The 23,852-nt window shown below is 51.4% G+C and overlaps 1 protein-coding gene across 2 annotated transcripts in view; it reads right to left on the bottom strand.

The window, feature by feature from the left end:
* Window positions 1–21,907, bottom strand: part of ACAP1 (ArfGAP with coiled-coil, ankyrin repeat and PH domains 1) — a 31,933-nt gene extending 10,026 nt beyond the window's left edge. Inside the window, exons 1-15 of one of the 2 annotated variants that reach the window (XM_039337917.1) lie at window positions 21,555–21,906; window positions 15,214–15,271; window positions 13,098–13,217; window positions 11,601–11,654; window positions 11,066–11,124; window positions 10,184–10,367; window positions 10,013–10,057; window positions 9,145–9,240; window positions 7,831–7,905; window positions 6,789–6,898; window positions 5,134–5,185; window positions 3,957–4,057; window positions 3,722–3,833; window positions 2,136–2,341; window positions 695–764 (exon numbers count right to left, since the gene is read on the bottom strand). In XM_039337917.1, the coding sequence (XP_039193851.1) occupies window positions 695–764; window positions 2,136–2,341; window positions 3,722–3,833; window positions 3,957–4,057; window positions 5,134–5,185; window positions 6,789–6,898; window positions 7,831–7,905; window positions 9,145–9,240; window positions 10,013–10,057; window positions 10,184–10,367; window positions 11,066–11,124; window positions 11,601–11,654; window positions 13,098–13,217; window positions 15,214–15,271; window positions 21,555–21,769 (1,557 nt within the window). In that variant the 5' untranslated portion in view covers window positions 21,770–21,906. Of the gene's footprint in view, window positions 1–694; window positions 765–2,135; window positions 2,342–3,721; window positions 3,834–3,956; window positions 4,058–5,133; window positions 5,186–6,788; window positions 6,899–7,830; window positions 7,906–9,144; window positions 9,241–10,012; window positions 10,058–10,183; window positions 10,368–11,065; window positions 11,125–11,600; window positions 11,655–13,097; window positions 13,218–15,213; window positions 15,272–21,554 lie in introns of both variants that reach the window. The other variant, XM_039337918.1, reaches the window with a different exon arrangement.
* Window positions 21,908–23,852: the final 1,945 nt, after the last annotated feature.

Below are 23,852 nucleotides of genomic sequence, written 5' to 3'. Positions count from 1 at the left end.
CTTTCTTCCTCTTCCTTCCGTTCTCCTCCCTTCTTTCCTTTCTCCTCCCTCCCCCTCCTTCCTTCCTTCCTTCGTCCCTTTCCCATCTTCCTTCCTTCCTCTCCCTTTCTTTTCTCCTCCCTCCTTCCCTCCCTCTCCTATTTCTTTGTTTTCTTCCCTCCTTCCCTCCCTTCCTCCCTTATTCCTCAGCCTCTCCTCTCTCCCTCCCTCTTCCCGTCTCCTTCCTTCCTTCCTTTGTCCCTTTCCCATCTTCCTTCCTCTCCCCTTTCTTTTCTTCCTCTCCTCCTTCCCTCCCTCTCCTCCCCTTTTTCCTTCTTCTCCTTTCTTCCCTCTCTCCCTCCCTTCCTTCCTTCCTCTCCCCCTTTCCCCTTCCTTCCCGGAAAGGTTGGTCCTACGGGCCAACCCAGTCCCAGATTTTGCTGTCTCTGGGCTTGAGCCTGCCTCCTGCTGGATCCGGACCCTCTTCCCCGCTCTGGATCCGAACTCGGCACACTTGCAACACCGAGGGCTGCTCATCCAGAGCGAGGCACAAGCCTTGTTAAGCTCGGCATGCTTTTTTTCAGAAAAACAGCCTATCCCCCAAATCAAGGGGTCCCTCTTAGCCCCCCCTCCACCCGGACCCCACCCACATTTCCTAATTTGGGGGCATTTTGACTTATAGGACAGCTTCTTCTGCTCCCCCCCCCCCAGTTACCTTCACCAGCTCCGGTTCCCAGGCATCCAGCGTCAGGGACCTCACCTTAGAGAAATGCACCCCCAGACTCCTAAAGCAGATAAAGTGGGGGGGGGGGAGAAATCACCATGGATCAAAGGGGGAAAAAGAAACTGCTTTTTCTCCCGGGGTCCATCAGCAGCCACGGCCCGGTCCCACCAAGGCGGCATCTACGTTGCTAGGAGGAGGCCACGTCTCCCCACCCACAGATACCCAGGGTCTTTGCCTTCCAAGGAGGCCAAGTTCGAAGAGCCCCGAGGGATTCTGGGAGTTGAAGTCCACCAGTCTTAAAAGTGGCCAAGTTCGAAGAGCCCTGAGGGATTCTGGGAGTTGAGGTCCACCAGTCTTAAAAGTGACCATGTTCGAAGAGCCCTGAGGGATTCTGGGGGTTGAAGTCCACCAGTCTTTAAAGTGGCCAAATCTGAAGACCCCTGAGGGATTCTGGGAGTTGAAGTCCACAAGTCTTAAAGTGGCCATGTTTGAAGAGCCCTGAGGGATTCTGGGAGTTGAAGTCCACCAGTCTTTAAAGTGACCATGTTTGAAGAGCCCCGAGGGATTCTGGGAGTTGAAGTCCACCAGTCTTAAAAGTGACCATGTTCGAAGAGCCCCGAGGGATTCTGGGAGTTGAAGTCCACCAGTGTTAAGGTGACCATGTTTGAAGAGCCCCAAGGGATTCTGGGAGTTGAAGTCCACCAGTCTTAAAAGTGGCCAAGTTCGAAGAGCCCCGAGGGATTCTGGGAGTTGAAGTCCACCAGTTAAAAGTGGCCAAGTTTGAAGAGCCCCGAGGGATTCTGGGAGTTGAAGTCCACCAGTCTTAAAAGTGGCCAAGTTCGAAGAGCCCCGAGGGATTCTGGGAGTTGAAGTCCACCAGTTAAAAGTGGCCAAGTTCGAAGAGCCCTGAGGGATTCTGGGAGTTGAAGTCCACCAGTCTTTAAAGTGGCCAAGTCCGAACACCCCTGAGGGATTCTGGGAGTTGAAGTCCACCAGTCTTTAAAGTGGCCAAGTTCGAAGAACCCTGAGGGATTCTGGGGGTTGAAGTCCACCAGTCTTTAAAGTGGCCAAGTCTGAAGACCCCTGAGGGATTATGGGAGTTGAAGTCCACCAGTCTTAAGGTGACCATGTTTGAAGAGCCCCAAGGGATTCTGGGAGTTGAAATCCACCAGTCTTAAAAGTGGCCAAGTTCAAAGAGCCCTGAGGGATCCTGGAAGTCCACAAGTCTTAAAGTGAGCATATTTGAAGAGCCCTGAGGGATTCTGGGGGTTGAAGTCCACCAGTCTTAAAAGTGGCCAAGTCTGAAGACCCCTGGCTTATCTCTCTCTCTCTCTCTATCAATGGGGTCCCGGGGTGGGGGAGTGAAGGCAGCCCCCCCTCTCAATTTCTTTCTGTCCGTTGCAATGGGGTGGGGAGGGGGGTTGAGTCTCACCTGTGGATGCCCGAGCACTCGATGCAAAGGGTGATGCCCAGGTTGATGCTGGCCCACTCGGGCGCCGGCTCTCGGCAGTCGCAACACTGGGCGTTGCCCTCCAGGCGCTGCACCTGGTCGACCACCTGCTTGTCCACCCCGCCCCGCAGTTTGCGGCTGGAGGGGGACTGCAATGTGGCCGACAGGGACGTGCTCCGTTCCAGGGGCTGCAAAAAAAAAAAAAAAAAAAAAAAAGCCGGCAGGCACAGGCAATCGATTCAATCAGAGTTAAGAGTTTCAAGGGACTTTGGAGGTCATCTAGTCCACCCCCCCTCCTCTGCTGGAGCAGGAGACCCTATAACAATTAGGAGACAAATGGCTGGCCAGTTTCTTCTCAAACACCTCCAGGGATGGCGTGCTCACCGCTTCGTTTCACTGATTAATCAGAATACTTGAGTTGGAAGGGATCTTGGAGGTCATCTAGTCCAACCCCCCCCCCCCCCGCTGGAGCAGGAGACCGTACAATTTGGAGACAAATGGCTGGCCGGTTTCTTCTTAAAAAACTCCAGCGATGGAGTGCTCTCCACTTCGTTTCACTGATTAATTAACAGAATACTTGAGTTGGAAGGGACCTTGGAGGTCATCTAGTCCAACCCTCCCCCCCCCCGCTCAAGCAGGAGACCTTATACAATCACAAGACAAGTGCCTGTCCTTCCTCTTCTTAAAAAAACTCCAGGGATGGAGCGCTCTCCACTTCATTAACAGAATACTCCAGTTGGAAGGGACCTTGGAGGTCATCTAGTCCAACCCCCCCTGTTCAAGCAGCAGACCCTATACAATTAGGAGACAAATGGCTGGCTGTTAAGTGAGTTTTGCCCCATTTTACGACCGTTCTTGCCACCGCTGTTAAGTGAATCACTTGCAGGTGTCAAGTTGCTAATTAATTCCGGCTTCCCCCATTGACTTTGCTTGCCGGAAGGCCGCAAAAGGGGATCACTGCGACCGTCGTAAGTATGAGTCAGTTGCCAAGCGACTGAATTTCGATCACGTGACCCTGGGGGGGATGCTGCAAGGGTCACAAGGGTGAAAAATGGCCCTCAGTCCCTTTTTTCAGTGCCGTTGTAACTTGGATCGGTCACTAAGTGAACTGTCGTAAGTCGAGGACTACCCGTGTTCCGTCCCTGTGCCGTGATTTCTGCTCTCATACAAGCAGCCCCTGACTTACAACTACAATTCAGAAAAATTCACGACTGGGCGTTAAGCGAGGCATCACGCGACCGCCTCTGACGTCTGCCACCTTTCTCGTTTCGGTCGTTAAGTGAATCCAGCTTCTCCCGCTTGGAGGCCGGCTGGAAATACCGACTGTGAGACACAGCAACCGTCGTAGTGTGAGACCCTTGCCCAGTGCCCCGGCCGCGGTCACGCGAGCCCAGGGCGATGCGACCGTCGTAACTTGAGGACCTGTCCCTTTTTTTCCCGTCGTAAACTTGAAAGCATCGTTCAACAAAAGGTCGTGAAAACGAGGACTGAGCCCTGTCGGACATCAAGAGCTGGGCCTCTGACCAGGACCTCGTTGCGATTTGGGCCAGGGGCTGCCAAGGTCTTACCTGCCCGGGGGATTCTGGGTAATCCTCGTTGTAAGCCGAGGCGATGCTGCTCTGGACGGCACACATCCAGGCCTGCAGGTGGCGCTCTGAGTCGGCCTGGAGGAGGCAGGACCTAAAGCGAGAGACGGGAGGAGAGGATAAACGACCCCGGGCTCATCGGAGACCCAGGCAGTCCTCGTCCTTACGGCCAAAATTGACCCCTACAGCCAGGAGAAGGGAGAGGGGGGGGACTCACTTGGAGGGGGAGACCACCTCGAAACAGAAGCGGCGCTCGTGGTCCGGACACGGCTTGACCGTGCAGAGGCGAAGGTCCTCCACGACCACCGTCAGCCCGTCCTGGGGAGATTGGGGGGGGGAGGAGGAGGAGGAGGAGGAGGAAGGCATCATGAGTGGTCCAGCAGGTCCCCAGACCCCCCCCTGCCAAGAAGGGCAGCGCCAGAGCCCCCCACCCGCCCCCCAGACCCTGCGGAGGCCTTTGCACCTCATTGTGATTCTTTCTTTCTTTCTTTCTTTCTTTCTTTCTCTCTTCTTTCCTCTTCTTCTCCTTTCTTCCTCTTCTTCTTCCTCCCTCCCTTCCTCTTCTCCTTCCTTCCTCCCTTTTTCCCTTCCTTCCTTCCCTCCTTCTCCCCTCTCTCCCTCCTTCTCTCTTCTTCTCTTCCTTCCCTCCCTCCTTCTCCTTTCCTCCCTCCCTCTTCTCCTTCTTTCCTTCCTTCCTTCCCTCCTTCTCCTGTCTTCCTTCCCGCTCTCCTTCTTCTCCTCCTTCCTTTCTCCCTCCCTTCTTCTTCCCTTTCTTCCTTCCCTCCCTCTTCTTCTCCTTCTTTCCCCCTCCCTCCCTCTTCTCCTTCCTTCCTTCCTTCCCCCTTCCTCTTCTTCTCCTCCTTCGTTCCTCCCTTTTTCCCTTCCTTCCTTCTTCTCCTTCCTCCCTCCCTCTTCTCCTCCTTCCCTCTCTCTCTTCTTCCCTTCCTTCTTTGTCCTGTCTTCCTTCCCTCCCTCCTCCCTCCTTCCTCCCTCCTTCCCTCTTCTCCTTCTTTCCTTCCTTCCTTCCCTCCCTTCTTCTCCTGTCTTCCTTCCCGCTCTCCTTCTTCTCCTCCTTCCTTTCTCCCTCCCTCCCCTCCTTCCTTCCCTCCCTCCTTCCTTTCCTTCCTTCCTCTTTCCATCTTCTTCTCCTTCTTTCCCCCTCCCTCCCTCTTATCCTTTCTTCCTTCCTTTTCCTCCCTCCCTCCCTCTTCTTCTCCTCCTTCCTTCCCCCTCCCTCTTCTTCTCCTCCTCCATCCCTCTTTTCCTTCCTTCCTTCCTTCCCTCCCTCCCTCCCTATTTCCTTCTTTCCTCCCTCTTCCCCTCCCTCCCTCCCTCCCTCCCAATGAAACCTGCCCCCCCAGCCCATCCAGGTGCAGCCCCCCCCACGCACACACCTTGGCCTTTTTCTGATAAACCAGCTGGCTGTTCTGGATGGAGAACCAGCGTCTGCAGAGAGGAAGAGCAGCTGGTGAGCAGCAGCATGGACGAGGGCCGAAGGGGCAGAGACAGAGCAAAAGCAGAGTCACCCTGCAGAGCCTCCCTGTGTCGGAGCAGTCTACCTCCCCGAGGACAATTGCAGGGCCGGGCTCCCTTCAGCCTCCAAGGCAAACAGGCACTGGGGGGTCCTCGGCTTGACGACCAGAATCAGGACCCGCATTTCGCTTGCCAAGCAAGGCAAGGTTGTTAAGTGAGTCACGCCTGATCAGGCCGTCACTAAGCGAATCCAGCCTCCCCCTCCCCCATCGGCTTCGTTTGTCAGAAGCTGCCGGGGATCACGTGACTCCTGCCACCGTCATAAATACGAGTCAGTTGCCAAGCACCCGGTTTTGATCACGGGAGCGCGGGGGGATCCTGCGACGGTCGTTAAGTGTGAAAAAGGGGCGCATAAGTCGCTTTTTTCACTGCCGTCGTAACTTCGAAACGGTCACTAAACAAGGGCTTGTAGTCTCCTGGGGCTGCCTGACTGGGTCTGCGGGTCTGCGTCTCAACCGTGGGAACTTTTAAGAGGGTGGGCTTCAACTCCCAGAATCCCCCAGCCAGCAGATCCGTTTTCCATAATTATATAATTATCCCACTGTCTAGCCCAGTGGTTCTCCACCTGTGGGTCGGGACCCCATTTGGGGTCGAACGACCATTTCACGGGGGTCGCCAAACAACGCAGTCCGCCATTTTTTTCCCCTTTTCCTTAGCTGTGCTACTCCCTTTTATTCTATTGGCTTTTGAAAGCCAATAGAATAGACTCTCTTGAATAGAGTCTAATTCTATTGGCTTTCAAAAGCCAATAGGAATTGTCCAGGCTGTCTCTGCCCTGCTGAGCCCGCCAAAAGTCCCATTCTGCAAACGGTGCTGCACCAGTTGAGTAGTCCTCGACTTACGACTGGTTGAGTAGTCCTCGACTTACGACCGGTTGGGGGGGGTCGCGGCATTAAAAAGGTTGAGAACCACTGGTCTAGCCTGATTAATTTAGCTTTTTCACTTTTCTGAAGTCAAGATACGTCGACGGCCTACCCACCCTCTACAGGTGGTCCTTGACTTACTTGCTCAGCGAGAAGTGAATTTTGTCCCATTTTACGGCCTCCCTCGCCACGGATGTTAAGCGAATCGGTGTGGTCGTTAAGCGAGTCACGTGGTCATTAAGCGAATCCAGCTCCCCCCCTTTGACTTTGCTCGTCAGAGGCTCGCGAAAGGGGGATCGCGTGACCCCCCCGGGAGATGCTGGCGACCGTCGTAAATACGATCCGGTTTGCCGAGCGTCTGAATTTTGATCGCGTGACCGCGACGGTCGTTAAGTGTGAAACACGGTCCTCAGTCGCTTTTGGGATAACTAAAGGGACGGTCGTTAAGTCAAGGACTGCCTGTGCTAAGAAAGTTACCCCATCAAAAACAAAAAAAACCAGTGATGTTTCTCCTTGTCCAATCCAGTTCCGGAAAACCCTTTGCTGGCTGGGGGATTCTGGGAGTTGAAGTCCACCAGTCTCAAAAGCAACGGAGAGGTCTGTGAGATGATGGGGGACAGGTGTGCTGGTCCAGGAAAGGGAGCCTGACTCACCTGCTCCAGGTCTTGAAGGCATTGCTGGCCCGTTTGTACAGGTATCCTTCCATCACCACCTGGCCCGGTTCGGCCTGGATTTCGGGGACGTCGTCGTCTTGGGTCAAATCCTGGACAAGGTTAGAAGACAACGTGAATCTGGGAGCAAAGGATCTTCTGAAGCCGATAGAAGCAACGGACGGGAACTAACCAAGGAGAGAAGCAACCTGGAACTAAGGAGAAATTTCCTGACAGTCAGAACAATTAACCAGTGGAACAACCTGCCACCAGAAGCGGTGAATGTCCAACACTGGAAGTTTTTAAGAAGAGTCTGGACAGCCATTTGTCTGAAATGGTATTACAGGGTTTCCTGCCTGAGCAGGGGGTTGGACCAGATGACCTCCAAAGTCCCTTCCAACTTTATTATTATTAATATTACTACTACTACTACTACTACTACTACTACTACTACTACTACTGCTACTATGCTCTAACACTGGAAGTTTTTAAGAAGAGACTGGACAGCCATTTGTCTGAAATGGTCTAGGGTTTCCTGCCTGAGCAGGGGGTTGGATTAGATGACCTCCAAGGTCCCTGCCGAGTCTGTTATTTTGTTATTCTTCTTCCTTCCTTCCTTCCTTCCTTCCTTCCTTCCTTCCTTCCTTCCTTCCTTCCTTCCTTCCTTCCTTCCTTCCTGGCTGAGGAATTCTGGGAGTTGAAGTCCGCAAGTCATCAAAGAGCCAAGTCTGAAGAGCCCCCGGTGTTGAGTCTTCTGAACAAAGTCCCAAGAAGGCTCCCCACCCATTTGCACCACTCAGGTGACCCCGAGGACACAGGGAAACCTCCAGGTGGCCTCAACGACCCTCTAAAAGAAGGCAAAGGGCCAACGGTCTGCAAGGAGTAGAAATCCTTCCACTCCCCACCGTCCAGTCAGAACCTGAGGAAGCTTCCGGGATGGGAAGCGAAACCTCTTCAAAGAGGAACAAAGGACGTCCAGCTGCCTCCTGAAAAAAAAAAAAAAAAGCACCTCTGGACAGTCACGAGGACCTCCGTGGACCCCCACCTTCTGTTTTATGACGGCGTGTCTCTGCTCCATGTCCCTCTTCTCCCGGGCGGATTCCAGGACCAGCTCGTGGAGCTGTAAAAGAAATGGACCCCTCAGGGCAAATGGAAGGACGGAGAAAACCCAAAAGATCACCCCGATTTCTGCAAGGCCACTGGACAGGGCAGAGAACCTAATTTTTAATTGGTCTGGTGTTTGAACCAGTTCATTAATGCTATCGCACGAGCCACATTGGAAAATAAGTCAGAGTCCCTGTTTATTCAGGAGTCTCCTTTTTCCTGGCTGGCCTTCGTCCCTCGTCCATCCATTTCCTCTTCGTCCTTCATTCTGGCACACGAGGCAGACAATCTCCCTGCGTACACAACGCGGTTTGCATTTGGGCAAACGCCTACCTTCATAATCGTGAGAAACGAAAAATAAAATGAAATATAAACCAGACGCAAAATAAAACGGGGAGTAAAGCGAAATAAAATAAAAACTGCGGTTCTACTACGGCGGGCAATAAACTAAAGTGAAACACGCCGCAAAATAAAAAGGTAAACAAACTAAAAGAGGCCGCCAGATCATATTAGAAAAGAAGTAAAACATACGATGAAATAGACAACAAAGTCAAAAATAATATCAAATAAATAGGATGCAATAAAACAAAAGATAAAATAAGAATAAAAGAAAACAATAACTTAAATAAAAAAATAAAAAAGTAAAAGAAAACTATACTAAGATAAAGAATGCGACGCAATAGAATTCAATAGACTAGAGCAGAACAGAATAGCATAGAATTATAGGATAGGATAGGATAGGATAGGATAGGATAGGATAAGAATACAATAAAATAAGAAGAGAATAAAATAAGAAGAGAATAGAATACAGAATAGAATATAGAATAGAATAGAAATAGGAATGGAATGGAATGCAAAGGAAAAGAATAGAATAGGATAGGATAGGATAGGATAGGATAGGATAGGATAGGATAGGATAGGATAGAATATAGAATAGAATAGAATAGGATAGAATAGAATATAGAATAGAAATAGAAATAGGAATGGAATGCAAAGGAAAAGAATAGAATAGGATAGGATAGGATAGAATAGAATAGAAATAGAAATAGAATATATGGAATGGAATGGAATGGAATGGAATAGAATAGAATAGAATAGAATAGAAAATAGAATAAAGATTAGAGATTAGAGATTAGAGAATAGAATGGAGTAGAGTAGAGAATTGAATTATAGAATAGAATGGAATGGAATGGAATGGAATGGAATACAATACAATACAATACAACACAACACAACACAATAGTGCCCCCCTCACCTGAACAGCCAGGCCTTTCCGATACTCTTCCAGCTGTTTCGACTCCTGGGATCCGTGCTCCAGGAAGACGGACTGGGCCTCCATAAAGGACAAGATCTGGAACGAGTGGAGGGATCAATAGGGAGACCCCTGCCCACCTCTTACAATAAGATCTGGGCTACCCTCAAAGGGTTCTTTGCAAACAGAGAGAGTTGCAGATAAAATAGGCATGAGTCCGCAGCCTTGGGGAGGGGAAGGAACTTTAGATAGGCTCAGAGGTACTATTTTGGGGGGATTTTCCCACGGGCCGGATCCCCACCTGGGCGCTGAAAACTCAAATTAGGGCTGAAATTCAGAAGGAAAAAAAAAAAAAAAAGAGAGAGAGAGAGAGAGATGTTTCTGGCATGAAAAGGCCGACTCCAGGCGGCCCCTACCTGCATTTCTCCAACTTGGCCCCTTTTAAGACCTGCGGACTTCAACTCCCAGAATGCCCCAGCCAGCCCACCGCATTGGCTGGAGAATCCTGGGAGTTGAGGTCCGCAGGTCTTAAAGCGGGCAGGTTTGACCCGCACGGGTTTACACACCCACCCCAGGGATGGCCCAGCCTCCCTGGGGCAAAACTGTGCATCGAAGCTGCCCCATGCGTCACCCTGTGCGCCGAGTGCGAATCCGGGCCCAAACTAACAAAGCAATTCAAATCGGTGCGGAATTGGGAACCAGAGACGACTCCGGCATCTTACAGATAGGCAGCCTTTGTGAAGGATGCGTCACAATGTAAGCTAGTCGTAGGCAAAACCCCGTAGCAAAAAGGCTCAAGGCTGGGGCTGATGGGGGTTGTAGTCCTAAAGACCGAGGTGGCGCAGGATTGGGGGAAAAAGGAGTTACTCACAAATTTGAGAATCTCGAATTTCTTCTTGGACTGAATGACGTTGATCTGGAAAACAGGGGAAGGGTCTGGAGTCACGGGAGGGGGGGGGGAGAGAAGATCACGAACGGACACCCCCAGACCCAGAATTTTGAGGCTCTTGGCCTCAGGGGTCTTTCAGGACCGCCCCCCTACCTGCAGTACGTAGTCGAGGGCTCGGTTGCGGAAGGTGGTCCGGGCTGCTTTGAGGGTGACCACGGCGTCTTCGGCCTCGTGGTGGCGCCGGCGGGGGACCTCGGCGTTATGGTGCAAGGCACTGGCCAGACCTTCGCTGCCCCGTTCGAATTCCTTCCGGGTCTCTTTGAAGTGCTTAATGTCCCTGGAAGAGAAAAGTCGGCATTCACATGATGCCCGTAACCCGGGTCAGCTGTATTCGCAGAAGAAGGGGAGCCAAAATTCTCACTGTTATTGGATACATATATACATATTACATATATGTAGGTCTTTGGTTATTTGGGTTTTCTCCCGCATAAAATTGGAAGTGTCTTGGCGACGTTTCGACGAAGTCCCATTCGTCATCTTTAGGCTGGTGTTTTCGGCTTCGTGCTTCCGAAAACACCAACCTGAAGATGACAAATGGGACTCCGTCGAAACGTCGCCAAGACACTTCCAATTTTACGCGGGAGAAAACCCAAATAACCAAAGACCTGCATACAAACACCTGCGAAAACCTCAGAAAACAAATATTACATATATACGTATACATATATTGTGTTTATTTATATCTCGCTTTATGTAACTCAAGACAGCGGACACGCACAACACTCCTTCCTCAGACTGTTTTTCCCAGAACAACAGTCCTGTGAGGTGGGTTGGGCTGAGAGAGAGAGAGAGAGAGAGAGAGAGAGGGACTAGCTAGCCCGAAGTCACCCAGTTGATTTTCGTTATCAAAGGTAGGATTAGAACTCGCCGTCCCGAGTTCAAGTCCTCTGCAGTCAGAATGAATCCCCGCCAATAATTTGCGGGTTGCTTTTGCACAACCCGCTAAGACAACGGATTCCCATCAGACAGACTTACTCCTTCACCAGAGTTTGTAGCTGTTGCTTGAGAGACTGCTGTGCGGTCTCCAGGAGTTCCTAGGGTGAAAAGGAGCCCTTTGAAGCAAGTTGCATGCAAGTCGATTTTAATTTATACCATTACTTTATTGAATTAAGTTTTTATTTTATTGTCTTGAACATTTTATTTTATTGCATATTCTATTCTATTCTATTCTGAACTTTATTATTCTATTCTATTCTGAATTTTATTATTCTATTCTATTCTATTCTATTCTATTCCATTCTATTCTGTATTTTATTATTCTATTCTATTCTGTATTTTATTATTCTATTCTATTCTATTCTATTCTCATATTTCTATCCCATTCTATTCTATTTTATTCTATTCTATTTTCATATTTCTATTCTATTCTATTCTATTCTAATATTGGGGGGGAAATGTGTTATTGTTTTTTGGGGGGGGGGCTTCTTCTGAGTTCTCCATCTTCTTCACAGGGTTGGGATTTTCTAGTGGTCTCCCATCCCTTTGCGTTAGGAAGTACCAATCCACTCACCTGTTGCTGTTCCATCATTCTGTTCAAGCTTTGGGAAAACTTTTCCAGGCATCCCTGGGTGGAGAAAAGAAAATTACATCACCAGAAAAACCTTGGAATGTAGAATATCCTGTCTAACCATCCCTCTTCCTAGCTGTCTTTCCGGCGTTCGGTTTGCATCAAACCGACACCGGCCCATTTGCGATCCGACTGGGAGTTTTCCCGGATTGAACTACAACTCCCACTGCACCCAGGCGACAGGGCGTACGGTAAGAGTGCTCGGCCAGTCAAGCCACCGGACCCGGCGTTTGGGAACTGACGTCGGGCGCAAGGCACTTTGCACACGCTCAGAGGTCGAACCTGGCCCTTCCTTCACGCAGGAGGAATTTTGCCTCGCCCAGTCTTCCGAGGAAGGCAGCTCGGCTAACCTCACAGCCTGGGGGTCGAAAGGCTGTCGCTTGGTCTCTCTCTCTCACACACACACAGGGGGTTGGACTAGATGACCTCCAAGGTCCCTTCCAACTTTATTATTATTATTATTATTATTATTATTATTATTATTATTATTATTATTATTATTATTATTATTATATATTGCATGCGCAAACCACACAAAATGCACAAAGACATACAAAGGTGGGACACGGTTATTCTGGAACGTATATGGAGCCCTAACTAGAGAGCAGGTATCAGTGTGTTGGAGTGTCTGGCAGTTATTGGGTTAAATCAGTGGTTCTCAACCTTTTTAATGCCGTGACCCCCCCAACTGGTCGTAAGTCGAGGACTACTCAACCGGTCGTAAGTTGAGGACTACTCAACTGGTACAGCACCGTTTGCAGAATGGCGGGCTCAGCAGGGCAGAGACAGCCTGGACAATTCCTATTGGCTTTGGAAAGCCAATAGAATTAGACTCTATTCAAGAGAGTCTCTTCTATTGGCTTTCCAAAGCCAATAGAATAAAAAGGAGGAGCACAGCTAAGGAAAAGGGGAAAAGAAAATGGCGGACTGCGTTGTTTGGCGACCCCCGTGAAATGGTCGTTCGACCCCAAATGGGGTCCCGACCCACAGGTTGAGAACCACTGGGTTAAATGCTAGGTATGTTGATGGGTCAGTGGGAGGAGTCTAAAAAGGTCATTGGGAGAGTTCCTGGACACAAGCCACATGGGAAGGTCTTTGTCTGGAAGAAGCATGGGCCGTGGAAGGTCACACAATGAGCCCGAGCCGTTATAAAGATGGTACGGAAGAGCATCATACTTTTACCTAAAGGTATGGTCTGAAGAAATGGACAAAAGATGTATTTTCCAGGAGGATCAACCACAGCATGAATGCAAGTAATCTTTCTCATTAAAATATATTTTTTGTTTCTTATAAGATCGTTTCTTTTGAGTTATCTATCTGACTTGATAGGCGTTTTCTATCAGAGTCAGAATAGTAAAAGTATGCCAGGCGGGTGCCACGAAGCGCGGTTCTCTCGCAATTTAGGGGCGCACCCCAGCCTCCCCCCTCAAGTCCACTTACGCTCATCAACGTGTCCCCCGAGGAATTCTGGGAAAGCTCCTGGATCCCCGATGCGAAGCTCTTGCTGTGGCTGCAGAACTGGCGCCCGGATTCCAGCATGGCGCCGCCCAGCTTCAGCAACTGCGGGGGGGGGGGGGGGAGAAGATGGACAGACGGGTCGGGATTGGGACACACGGACCCCAGGAACAGACATCTGGGCATCCCAGCCCCCCCCCCAGCCCTGGCACAGCGTGGGGCAGTGCCCACCCACTTAACACAGCACCAGCCTGCAGGTAGGCATCCGAGTTGGTAGGATCGGTAGCAATAAAATGGTCCTCAGCTTACGACCGTTTGTTTGGCCACCGTTTGAAGTTACGACGGTGCTGAAAAAAATAGGTTCTTGCGCTAAGCATGTTCCTATGGAGCCATGATCAAAATTTGGGCATTTGGCAACTAGCATGTATTAACAAGGCTTGCACCATCCCAGGGCATGTGACTGTAGTTTACCTTCCTTCCTTCCTTCCTTCCTTCCTTCCTTCCTTCCTTCCTTCCTTCCTTCCTTCCTTCCTTCCTTCCTTCCTTCCTTCTTTTCCTTCCTTCTTTTCCTTCCCTTCCTTCCTTCCCTTCCCTTCTTGTCTATCTTCTTTCCTTCCACCTCCTTCCCTCCCTCCCTCTCTTCCTCCCTTCCTTCCTTTCAACTTTTTTCTTTCTTTTTATGCCTCTCAATTTCCCTTCCTTCCTTTTTTCCTTTCCTTCCTTCCTTCCTTCCTTCCTTCCTTCCTTCCTTCCTTCCCTCTCTACCTCTTTTTCTCTCGCTCTTTTCCACTTCCCTTCCTTTTCCTCCACTCTCCTTCCTTCCTTTTCTCTTCTTCTTATCCAGCCAGAAGAATTCCCAGAAAGCTCCTGGATCCCCCAGGGGCAAAACTCTGGCTGTGGCTGCAGAACTGGTGCCCAGATTGCCATCTCACCCACCTTCAACTCACTTATTCCTTTAGCTTGTGATGGGCTACCTTTTTTCACTTTGCTGCAGTCAAGATCTATTACATCTACCGCGTTCCCACCGTCTACTAAGTAGGTTACCCAATTTTTTTAAAAAACGCAATAAAAGTAATCTAGCCACATTGGTTCTTCTCCTATCCATGATGAATTCCGCTAAACCCTTGCCGGCTAGGGAATTCTGGGAGCTGAAAAACCACACTTTTGGATCCAAAAGGACCTAGATCACAAAGGATCTGAATTATTCTAAGACAGATTTTGCTGTAGGCAGGAAATTGCTCTCCTGCGGTGTAAGATGGTGCAACTCAGAAGAAGAAGCTGCAGGATTTTAAAAGGCCTTTAAACCAGGGCTCTTCAAACATGGCCACTTTAAGACTGGTGGACTTCAACCCCCAGAATCCCTCAGGGCTCTTCAAACATGGCCACTTTAAGACTGGTGGACTTCAACTCCCAGAATCCCTCAGGGCTCTTCAAACTTGGCCACATTAAGACTTGTGGACTTCAACCCCCAGAATCCCTTAGGGCTCTTCAAACTTGGCCACTTTTAAGACTCGTGGACTTCAACTCCCAGAATCCCTCAGGGCTCTTCAAACTTGGCCACTTTAAGACTGGTGGACTTCAACTCCCAGAATCCCTCGGGGCTCTTCAAACATGGCCACATTAAGACTTGTGGACTTCAATCCCCAGAATCCCTTAGGGCTCTTCAAACTTGGCCACTTTTAAGACTTGTGGACTTCAACTCCCAGAATCCCTCAGGGCTCTTCAAACTTGGCCACTTTAAGACTCGTGGACTTCAACTCCCAGAATTCCTCAGGGCTCTTCAAACGTGGCCACATTAAGACTGAATTCTGGGAGTTGAAGTCCACCAGTCTTAAAGTGGCCACGTTCGAAGACCCCTGCTGTAAAACAAATATTTTGTTCTGTTCTCTCTCTGGTCTTCCAATCACCCTCCTGCAACTTCTGGATTTTTCTGCCCCCCCCCCCCAGTATGTGTGTATGTCTGTGTGTGTGTGTGTCTGTGTGTGTATGTGATATAAACAGTTTGCAAAATATTTGGTGCAAAGTTCAGGTGGGCTCTTAAACTGACAGGTCGGTCACACCTTTATCCACGCGTACCTGCCTACCGTTGTGGCCCGCTCACCTTTTCCAAATGGGTCTCCAAAACCGATACTTCCATTTCCACCGTCTCAACAGCAGCTCTGTGGGGTTTTGGGGGGGGGAGGTAAGGGAGGGGGGGGGAGAGAAAGAGAGGAAATATGTCAGCCAGGGCGGATCGGAAACCACTGCAAAGGTAAGCTGAGTGGCCGTAGCCACAGAGTCGTGCTACAATACGTGTCTTGCAATTTCCGTTCACTCTTGCAGCACCGGGTTAGGAAGAAGCAGCCACAGAGGGTGTGGAAGGGGTGGGTGGCTTTTGCAAAAGGCCCAGGCCCACGGCTGAAATTAAAATGAGGGGGTGGGCTGGGAAGAAGAGATGGGACAGCCATTTTGTCTGAAACGGTATAGGGTTTCCTGCCTGAGCAGGGGGTTGGACTAGATGACCTCCAAGGCACCTTCCGACTTTATTATTATTATGGTCTGAAACGGTATAGGGTTTCCTGCCTGAGCAGGGGGGTTGGACTAGATGACCTCCAAGGCCCCTTCCAACTTTATTATTATTATGGTCTGAAACGGTATAGGGTTTCCTGCCTGAGCAGGGGGTGGGACTAGATGACCTCCAAGGCCCCTTCCAACTTTATTATTATTATGGTCTGAAACGGTATAGGGTGTCCTGCCTGAGCAGGGGGTTGGACTAGAAGACCTCCAAGGCCCCTTCCAACATTATTATTATGGTCTGAAACGGTATAGGGTTTCCTGCCTGAGCAGGGGGTTGGACTAGAAGACCTCGGAGGCCCCCTTCCAACTCTGTTATTCTATAGGATGCTCTGAAGGTATGCTAAGTTGGGAGAGCATTCTGGGAAATGTAGAAAATAGAATAGAATAGAATAGAACTGGAAGGGACCGTGGAGGTCATCTAGTCCAGCCCCTTGCTCAAGCAGGAGAACCTACACCCTTTCAGACAAGTGGCTGTCCAGTCCCGCTCCTTTTTACGACGGTGCAGAATTTTTTATCCCGTGGATAAAAGAGGGCGATGGGCCAAGGATGCGTTCCATTCCACAGAGGGCAGTTTTTGCAACTCTGCAACCACTAGGCCTGCGGCAAGTGCGTTCCCGCAATCCCTTGCGGCACAGGTGGCTGCAGCGCCCCACACCTCAGGGGCAGCACATTGGGGAAGGGGAGAAGCAGGAGAAGAAGGCTGCAGAGGGAGGCACCCATTTGCAAGCTGTGTTTGTGCACTTGTTTTCAACCCACACACACACACGCACACACACGGCATCTGCTCCATTGCGGTCATCTCACAATTTCCTGCCTGCCTCAGAGGTTGTCAACCATTTCCCCTCCGTTGCCCAGAAACCCTCTTGATCCAGAGCGCAACTCACAACTGGGAGGCCCGTAAAACGTTGAAAGCAGCTCTTGACAAAATTAGAAAAAGGGGGCGTCGAAGTATAACTCCATGAGGTCTCCTGTCTTGGGCAGGGGGCTTGACTAGATGACCTTCAAGGTCCCTTCCCAGCCCTAGGATTCTGTGATCCTGCAGGCACCCCCCCCCCCAAAGGCAGTCGCGGCACGAACCAAACTTGGCCCCTTCTAAACAGGTTGGATTTCACGGCCTGCTGTCCTCGGCCAGCCAGGCGGCTGTGGAGGAGGGGATTTGTAGTTGAAGATCCATCAGTGTCTGCGGCTGTCCTAACCCTCCTGTCAAGGACCCACTTCCCGACATTGGTAGGCTTTGAACTATGAATCCCATCCTGTGGGGGTCCCTGAGGTGGTTTCCTTGCAGACGTTGCATGACCCAACTAGGGAACGTCATCAGTGCTAGAAGGAAGGAGGGTCTGCAGGGGGAAGGGAGGGAGGGAGGGAGGGAGGGAGGGAGGGAAGGAAGGAAGGAAGGAAGGAAGGAAGGAAGGAAGGAAAGAAGGAAGGAAGGAAGGAAGGAAAGCAGGCAGGCAGGCAGGCTATGGGGTCTTCAGTGCTCGTGAGCTTGCAAAAATTTTCTTGCAAAAATTTTATGACCCAACTAGATAACGTCATCAGTGCTAGAAGGGAGAGGGGTTTGCAGTCTGGAAAGGGGAGGAGGAGGAGGAGGAGGAGGAAGAGGAAGAAGAGGAAGAGGAGGAGGAGGAGGAGGAGGAGGAGGAGGAGGAGGAGGAGGAGGAGGAGGAACTGTGGGGTCCTTGGTGCTCTCTAAACTGGGTGGTTTTCATGCAAACTTCTCGTGACCCAACTAGGGAACATCATCAGTGCAAAAGGGAGGAGGAGGAGGAAGAGGAAGAGGAGGAGGAGGAAGAAGAACTGTGGGGTCCTTGGTGCTCTCTGAACTGGGTGCTTTTCTTGCAAACGTTTCATGACCCAACTAGGGAACGTCGTCCGTGCTAGGAGGGAGCGATCTATTTATATCCCATCGTCCACAGCCCCCTGTCTGGCTGGGGCTGACGTGCCCCACAGCCCCCTGGCCCTTGGCAGCCAAGATGGCTGCCCGCCCTCCCACGATGCACGGGGAAGGCCGCTTCTGAAAATCAGAACCAAGAAAGAGAAGTGAAGCCACATCCGGAGTCAAATGAACCGGAACGGCAGGAAACGCGAAGAGAAAAAAAACCCCTTGCAAAAGGTAAAAAAGGGGAAAAGCAGACTGACGCACGGGGGGGCACCCCAATACAAGAGGGGTGCAGCCACGCTTAGCTCGGCCGGACACGGAAACCCCCAAAAAGTCTCGCACTGGAGGAACAACGTGGCACACACACAAAAAAAGGACTTCTGGAAACAATTTCTCACAACTTTGGCAAGCTTCGGAACGGAAATATGTTGCTGGTTTGGCCTTTGGCGTCTGGGGAGAGCTCCCCCAGCTTCCTCCACCATCATCCACTGCCCACACAGCCTGCCCGCCTCCTGGCAGGGGATGATGGGCACCAGAGCATGCCTCAACCGAAGACCCGGTCGCTCAGGAGCGGAAGAGAGCGACTTTTTCCCGGAACAAGCCAAATCAAACTAGCCATCATGGCTAGGAAACAGCCAGTTGCTCTCCCTGGGAAGGGCCCAAGCCACGGGCTTGCATGGAAGGGGGGGGAAACCCCAGTGGATCCCCCCCAAACAAAAAGGGAAGAAATTAGATTTAATTTATAGATTTCCTAAACAAGATTTGGGGATTCACAAACAATTCCAAGATGGCAGCTGCATTTCCAAAGAAAAACAGGAAAGGTTCTCCTACCTAACGTAAAACCCAGACAGTCCTCCACTTATGACGGTTCGTTTAGCGACCCTTCGAAGCGGCAACAGCTCTGAGAAAAGGGAGTTAGGACCGCTTTTCACTTATAATAATAATAATAATAAAGTTGGAAGGGACCTTGGAGGTCATCGAGTCCAACCCCCTGCTTAACGACCGTTGCCGCATCGCGCGATCAAAATTCAGCCGCTCGGCAGCCGACTCGTATTTACGACGGTCGCAGCGTCCCCGGGCAAGGGGAGTCACGCGACCCCCTCTGGCGACATCCCAACGGGCAAAGTCCACAGGGCAATCCTGACTCACTTAACGACGGGGGGCCTCGCTTAACAACTGCGATGGTTTCACTTCACAACTTGGGCCGGAAAAACAGGGGGGGGGGAATTCACCGAAGCGAGTCTCACGTAGCGACGGAAATGTCCGGTTCAGTTGCGGTCGTAAGTCGAGGACTTGCAGGGATCCCTTGCCATCTTTTGCCCCCCACCCCTCTACAATTCTTCCCTTGTGAGAATTGACCTACGAGATGGGGATTGCAACACAGGTGGTGGGGCAAGGCTTCCGTGTCTCTGGGTCTGTTTGTGTTTGTGTACGTGTGTGTTTGTGTGTGTGAGACAGGAAGCCACAGGCTCTGCAAGAGGCCGTAACAGCAAACTCATTTCTCATCCACCCGCAGCCCCGTCCGTTTTTTCCAGCCTCGTGGCCGCCATAAATACCTCCAGACTCGGCTGCTTTCATTTCGGCCCATGGACAGAATCCTTGTTTGTTTGACAGGCCAGCCGAACCGTGGTTTAGTAGTGCCTCCAGTGCAAACCAACCACCTGCCTTGGGACCACGGACCGAATCTCGCGCTAACCTTGCTTAAACTGAGTTTGCGCAACAAGGTCATCCGAGACGGCTTGGTTGCTTAGGGATTGAGGATGCGGCCGCTTTAAAAGGAATTTTTTTAAAAAATTCGTTTATCGGAATATAAAATGCAAAGGAAATGAAAAGGATGGGGAGCCAGGGGCAGGGAAAAGGGAACAGGAGAAAAAAAAGGGGTGAAAAGAAAGAAAAAAAGAAACGGGGTGAGCGTTTTCCGCCCTTACGACCGTTGCAGCGCCAACATTTGACGCTGGGCCCGATTCGTATTTACGACGGTCGCAGTGGGTCTTGTGCACCCCTTTTGCGATAAGTAAGTAATCTGACTTAACAACCAGATTACTTACTTATCCACCAAAGTGATTCAGTTAAGAACTGCAGCCACAAAAGGAAAGTAAAGCGGGGCGAAGTTCACTTATATCAATGTCTCACTTAGCGACCAAAATTTTGGGCTCAGTTGTGGCTACCTACTCTTATCCTTTGCAGCAGAATATACAGCGTCCCTTTCAGTAACAACAAGCGAAGCTAACTAATCAGCAAAAGCCACAACCGAATTTTTTCATTTTTTCCATTGCAAGCGTGAAATCCAGACGCCCGTTTCTAAGTGGAAACAAAATTGTGTGTGTCCTTTTCTTCCAAGAAAGCAATCCGTTTAACCATCTCTACTTCTTTAAGGGCTGGGGATGTTGTGCGCGAAGGCAGGACACACAATCTTGTCACCCCAGGGAAGCTGGGGTAGAAGAGATTGGGGGACCCACACGCCACGGCACACAAACATACGTGCTAAACTAGGTTTGCATTGGGGCCTGTTGGCTTCCTTGCCGTTAGGGTGCAAAATAAAAGAATTAGTTCTCCTGCAATACACACACGAAAAAAATACCTGTTGTGTTGTCTAATTTCTACACAGCCACCAAGAGAGAAGCTACAGATACCTGTTGTGTTGTCTAATTTCTACACAGCCACCAAGAGAGAAGCTACAGATACCTGTTGTGTTGTCTAATTTCTACACAGCCACCAAGGGAGAAGCTACAGATGTACCGACAACTTGTCCTTTTGCCCACCACCACAATTAACACCAGTTTCTCCCCTGTCTCTCCCCGTTGCAGATATTTTGCAGCTGCAAGCTGGGGGTGAAATGTGAAGGAGGGTGGGGTGTGGGTGTGTAAAAACAGAGGACCCCCCCCACCCCAGTAGGAAGCAGATCCCTTCCCCCCCCCCCACACACATGGGAAGCAGTGCAAAATACCAGGATGTGGCTCCCCAAACTCAGGTGTGCCTCCTTGGGGGGGGGCTGACACCCACCACCCCATTTTGCTGTGAAAAGTGGGCCCACGGGACCCCCAGCAGAGGGAAGATATAGGCATGAGAAAGGGGGGGGCTGCCCTTTAAAAGGGGTCATAGAGGCAGGAAGGGCCAGAACCAAGTAAAGTGGGGGGGAGGGGATGGGGAGGGGGGAGAGAAATAAGGGGAGATGGGGGGAGGAAATGGGGGTAGATAGGGGAGGGGGGAGAAAATAGGGGGAGATGGGGGGGAATGAGAGAAATAGGGGGAGATGAGGAGGAAATGGGGGATAGATAGGGGAGGGGGGAGAAATAGGGGGAGATGGGGGTGAATGGAGAGAAATAGGGGGGAGATGGGGAGGAAATGGGGAGATAGCAGAGGGGGGAAAAATAGGGGGAGATGGGGAGGAAATGGGGAGATAGCAGAGGGGGGAGAAATAGGGGGAGATGGGGGGAATGGAGAGAAATAGGGGGGAGATGGGGGGAGGAAATGGGGGGGAAATAGGGGAGGGGGGAGAAAGGGGGAGATGGGGGGAATGGAGAGAAATAGGGGGAGATGGGGGGAGGAAATGGGGGGAAGATAGGGGAGGGGGGAGAAAGGGGGAGATGGGGGGGAATGGAGAGAAATAGGGGGGAGATGGGGGGAGGAAATGGGGGGTAGATAGGGAAGGGGGGAGAAATAGAGGCAGGGGCAGATAGGAGGAGGCAGAGAGGCGATGGAGGGAGGGGAGGGGGAGACCGGAGGAGGGGAGGGGGCAGATGGGAAGAGGGCAGGGGGAGACAAGGGGTCGTTGCCCCTTTACTCCCACCACGCTGCCTCCCAACTCCGCCCCGGGCAAACCAACGCGACCCCCCCCCCGCGCTTCTTTCCGACCTCCAGAAACCGCCGACCCCTCCCCAGCCTCCGGAGGGAGGGGGCCTGGCGGGGCAGGCGGAGAGGGCACCACCAGGTGCTCCCGCGCCCGAGCGCTCCGCCTGCCGCCGCCTGGCACCGCCAGTCCCGGCGTCGCCCGTCGGTCTCCCCACCTGAAGCGGGGCGAGTCCTTCAGCCCCTCTTCCAAGCGCAGCGGGACCGTCATCCTGGCGGGGCGAGGGCGGGGGTCTCCCGGGGGGCGCAGGCGGCAGCGGCGGCGGCTGCTCCGGCGGGGCCAGAGCTGAGGCAGGAGGTGCCGCGGAGGAGGCAGCGGCGGCGGCCGCGGGTCCCGCTCCGCCCCGGGGTGGAGTTCCGAGGTGCGGCGCATCCTGGCCGGCCAACCCCGGAGAAGGCAGCGGGGCAGAGATGCCGGCGCAGGGCGCCCCCTGCCGGCAGAAAGAAGAAACTCCGCGTCCGGGAGAGCTGTCCTGGGGGGACGCGGAGCCGGGCGCCCCCGTCTGAGGAGGGTCTTTTGCACGCTCCGGTCCTTTGCACGCGCACCACACACACACACACACACACACACACACACACACACACACGCAAACCACAAGCACACACACCCCACAAACATACAACCATACAACTATACACACAAGCACACACGCACACAGGCACGCACAAACACACACGCAGACAAACATACACTCAAGCACACCACAAACACACAAGCACAGAAATATACACACAGGCACACAAGCACACACAAACACAAACACGTGCACACGAACACCCAAGCACGCACACGCACACACCCAAGCACACAGGCACCCAAGCACGCCACAAACACACAAGCATACAAATATACAAACAAGCACACAAACACACACACACCCCAAACACACAAGCAAACCAATATACACACAAACACAAGCCCACAAGCCCACAAGCACACGCCCACACAAACACACCCGCCCACAAGCACACAAACAAGCACACAAGCACACACCCTCCGAGGCTGGACGGGACTCGCTCTACCCGGCGCGGCGCTCCGGCTCCGATTGCGGAGCGTTCTCACGTGCTACTCCCGGGTCAGAGGAGGGGAAGACCTTTCCTCCCCCCTCTCTTTCCGCAGTGGGCTTTTCCCACGGGAAAACCTTCGTCTCAGTTGGCCGGCAGGTAGGAGCGGCTCGCGTGTCCCTTAAAAGCCTCTTGTTTCTTTTGAATCGCTCCGCCACGTGTTGGAAGCGCCGTGGGAAAACCACGTGGAAACGGGTGGGAAGGAATGGAAGTTTAGGCTGTCGACACGGGTCGCTCAAACCCGCCACATTCCCCTCGGCCAAACTCAGGCTTCAGATGCTGGTTTGGGACCCGGAAGGTGGCGACTGGCGCTGCTCGGATTTCTCTGGGATTTCCTCGTGGTCTCCTTTCCAAGCGCCAATCTTAAGCTTTTTTTTTCTTCAAGGCCGGCTAGGTCAAAAGATGCAAAAGAGCCCTTGTGGGTGAGGCCAGGAGGTTATGCAAGCATCCAGGGGGGCTTTTCTCTCCCCCAAGAATCTGTTCGGAAGTATTTAAAGTCTGCCAAACAAATTGGACTCTCGAGCTTTCTATACCCCCCCCCCCAAATTTCCCTCCAGTCTTACTCATTTGAGCCAAGAGAGGGCGCTGTTGTTCCAGAAATAGATGGGACACAGTACCGCCATAATTGAGCTTAGATTAATTTAGGATGCTAAGTGAGACTTTTGTGAAAGTGAGTTTTAAGTGTGAAAAACGGTCGTCGGTCACTTTGTAACTTTGAACGGTCGCTGAACGACCTTAGTTCTAGGTTGCTTCTCTCCTTGATTTCTTATTTTTATTTATTTTTTTGCATCCAGTGGTCTGAAGGTCAGGGACTTCTGCTATTTTGCAACGGGCCTGCGCCTTATCGGTCCAAGTGGATTAAATAAACGCGGCTTCTTTATCTCTCTTCCCTTCCGATCCCGACTCATCCCGGTCTCCTTTCAACCTCCTTCGCCCCCCCCCCCCGAATCCTCCTTAAGAGCCTTAAGGACAGCAGGAGAATAAAACAATGTCTCTTTCTCATTTGGAATTTAGGCTTATGTTCCCGTTTCTCGCTTGCGGGGGTGGTAGGTGGGTGTGGGGGGGTCCTCGTGTTACGACCTTGATTGGGATGGAAGGTCTGTGACTCAGCGAGCTGGTTGTCAAGGCAGCCGTGCCTGGCTTTGTGACCTTTCTGCCATTGTTGGCTCCCCCCCCCCCCGTTGACTTTGTTGTCTGAAGCTGGCTGGGAAGGTTGAAAAATAGCAATCAGGTGAACTGGGACACTGCAGCTGTCATACTGCATATCTATATCTGTCTGTCTGTCTATATCTATATCTTATCTATCTATATCTGTCCGTCTATCTATATCCATCTATCTATATCTATCTGTCTCTGTCTATCTTATCTATATCTATCATATGTCTGTCTAT

This window comes from Crotalus tigris, unplaced genomic scaffold, assembly GCF_016545835.1.
Source record: "Crotalus tigris isolate CLP2741 ecotype Arizona unplaced genomic scaffold, ASM1654583v1 scf7180000017690.20705106771:4171800, whole genome shotgun sequence".
Lineage (NCBI taxonomy): Eukaryota > Metazoa > Chordata > Lepidosauria > Squamata > Viperidae > Crotalus > Crotalus tigris.
The sequence above is the reverse complement of the archived record's forward strand: the minus strand, read 5'-3'. Positions and strand labels throughout refer to the sequence as shown.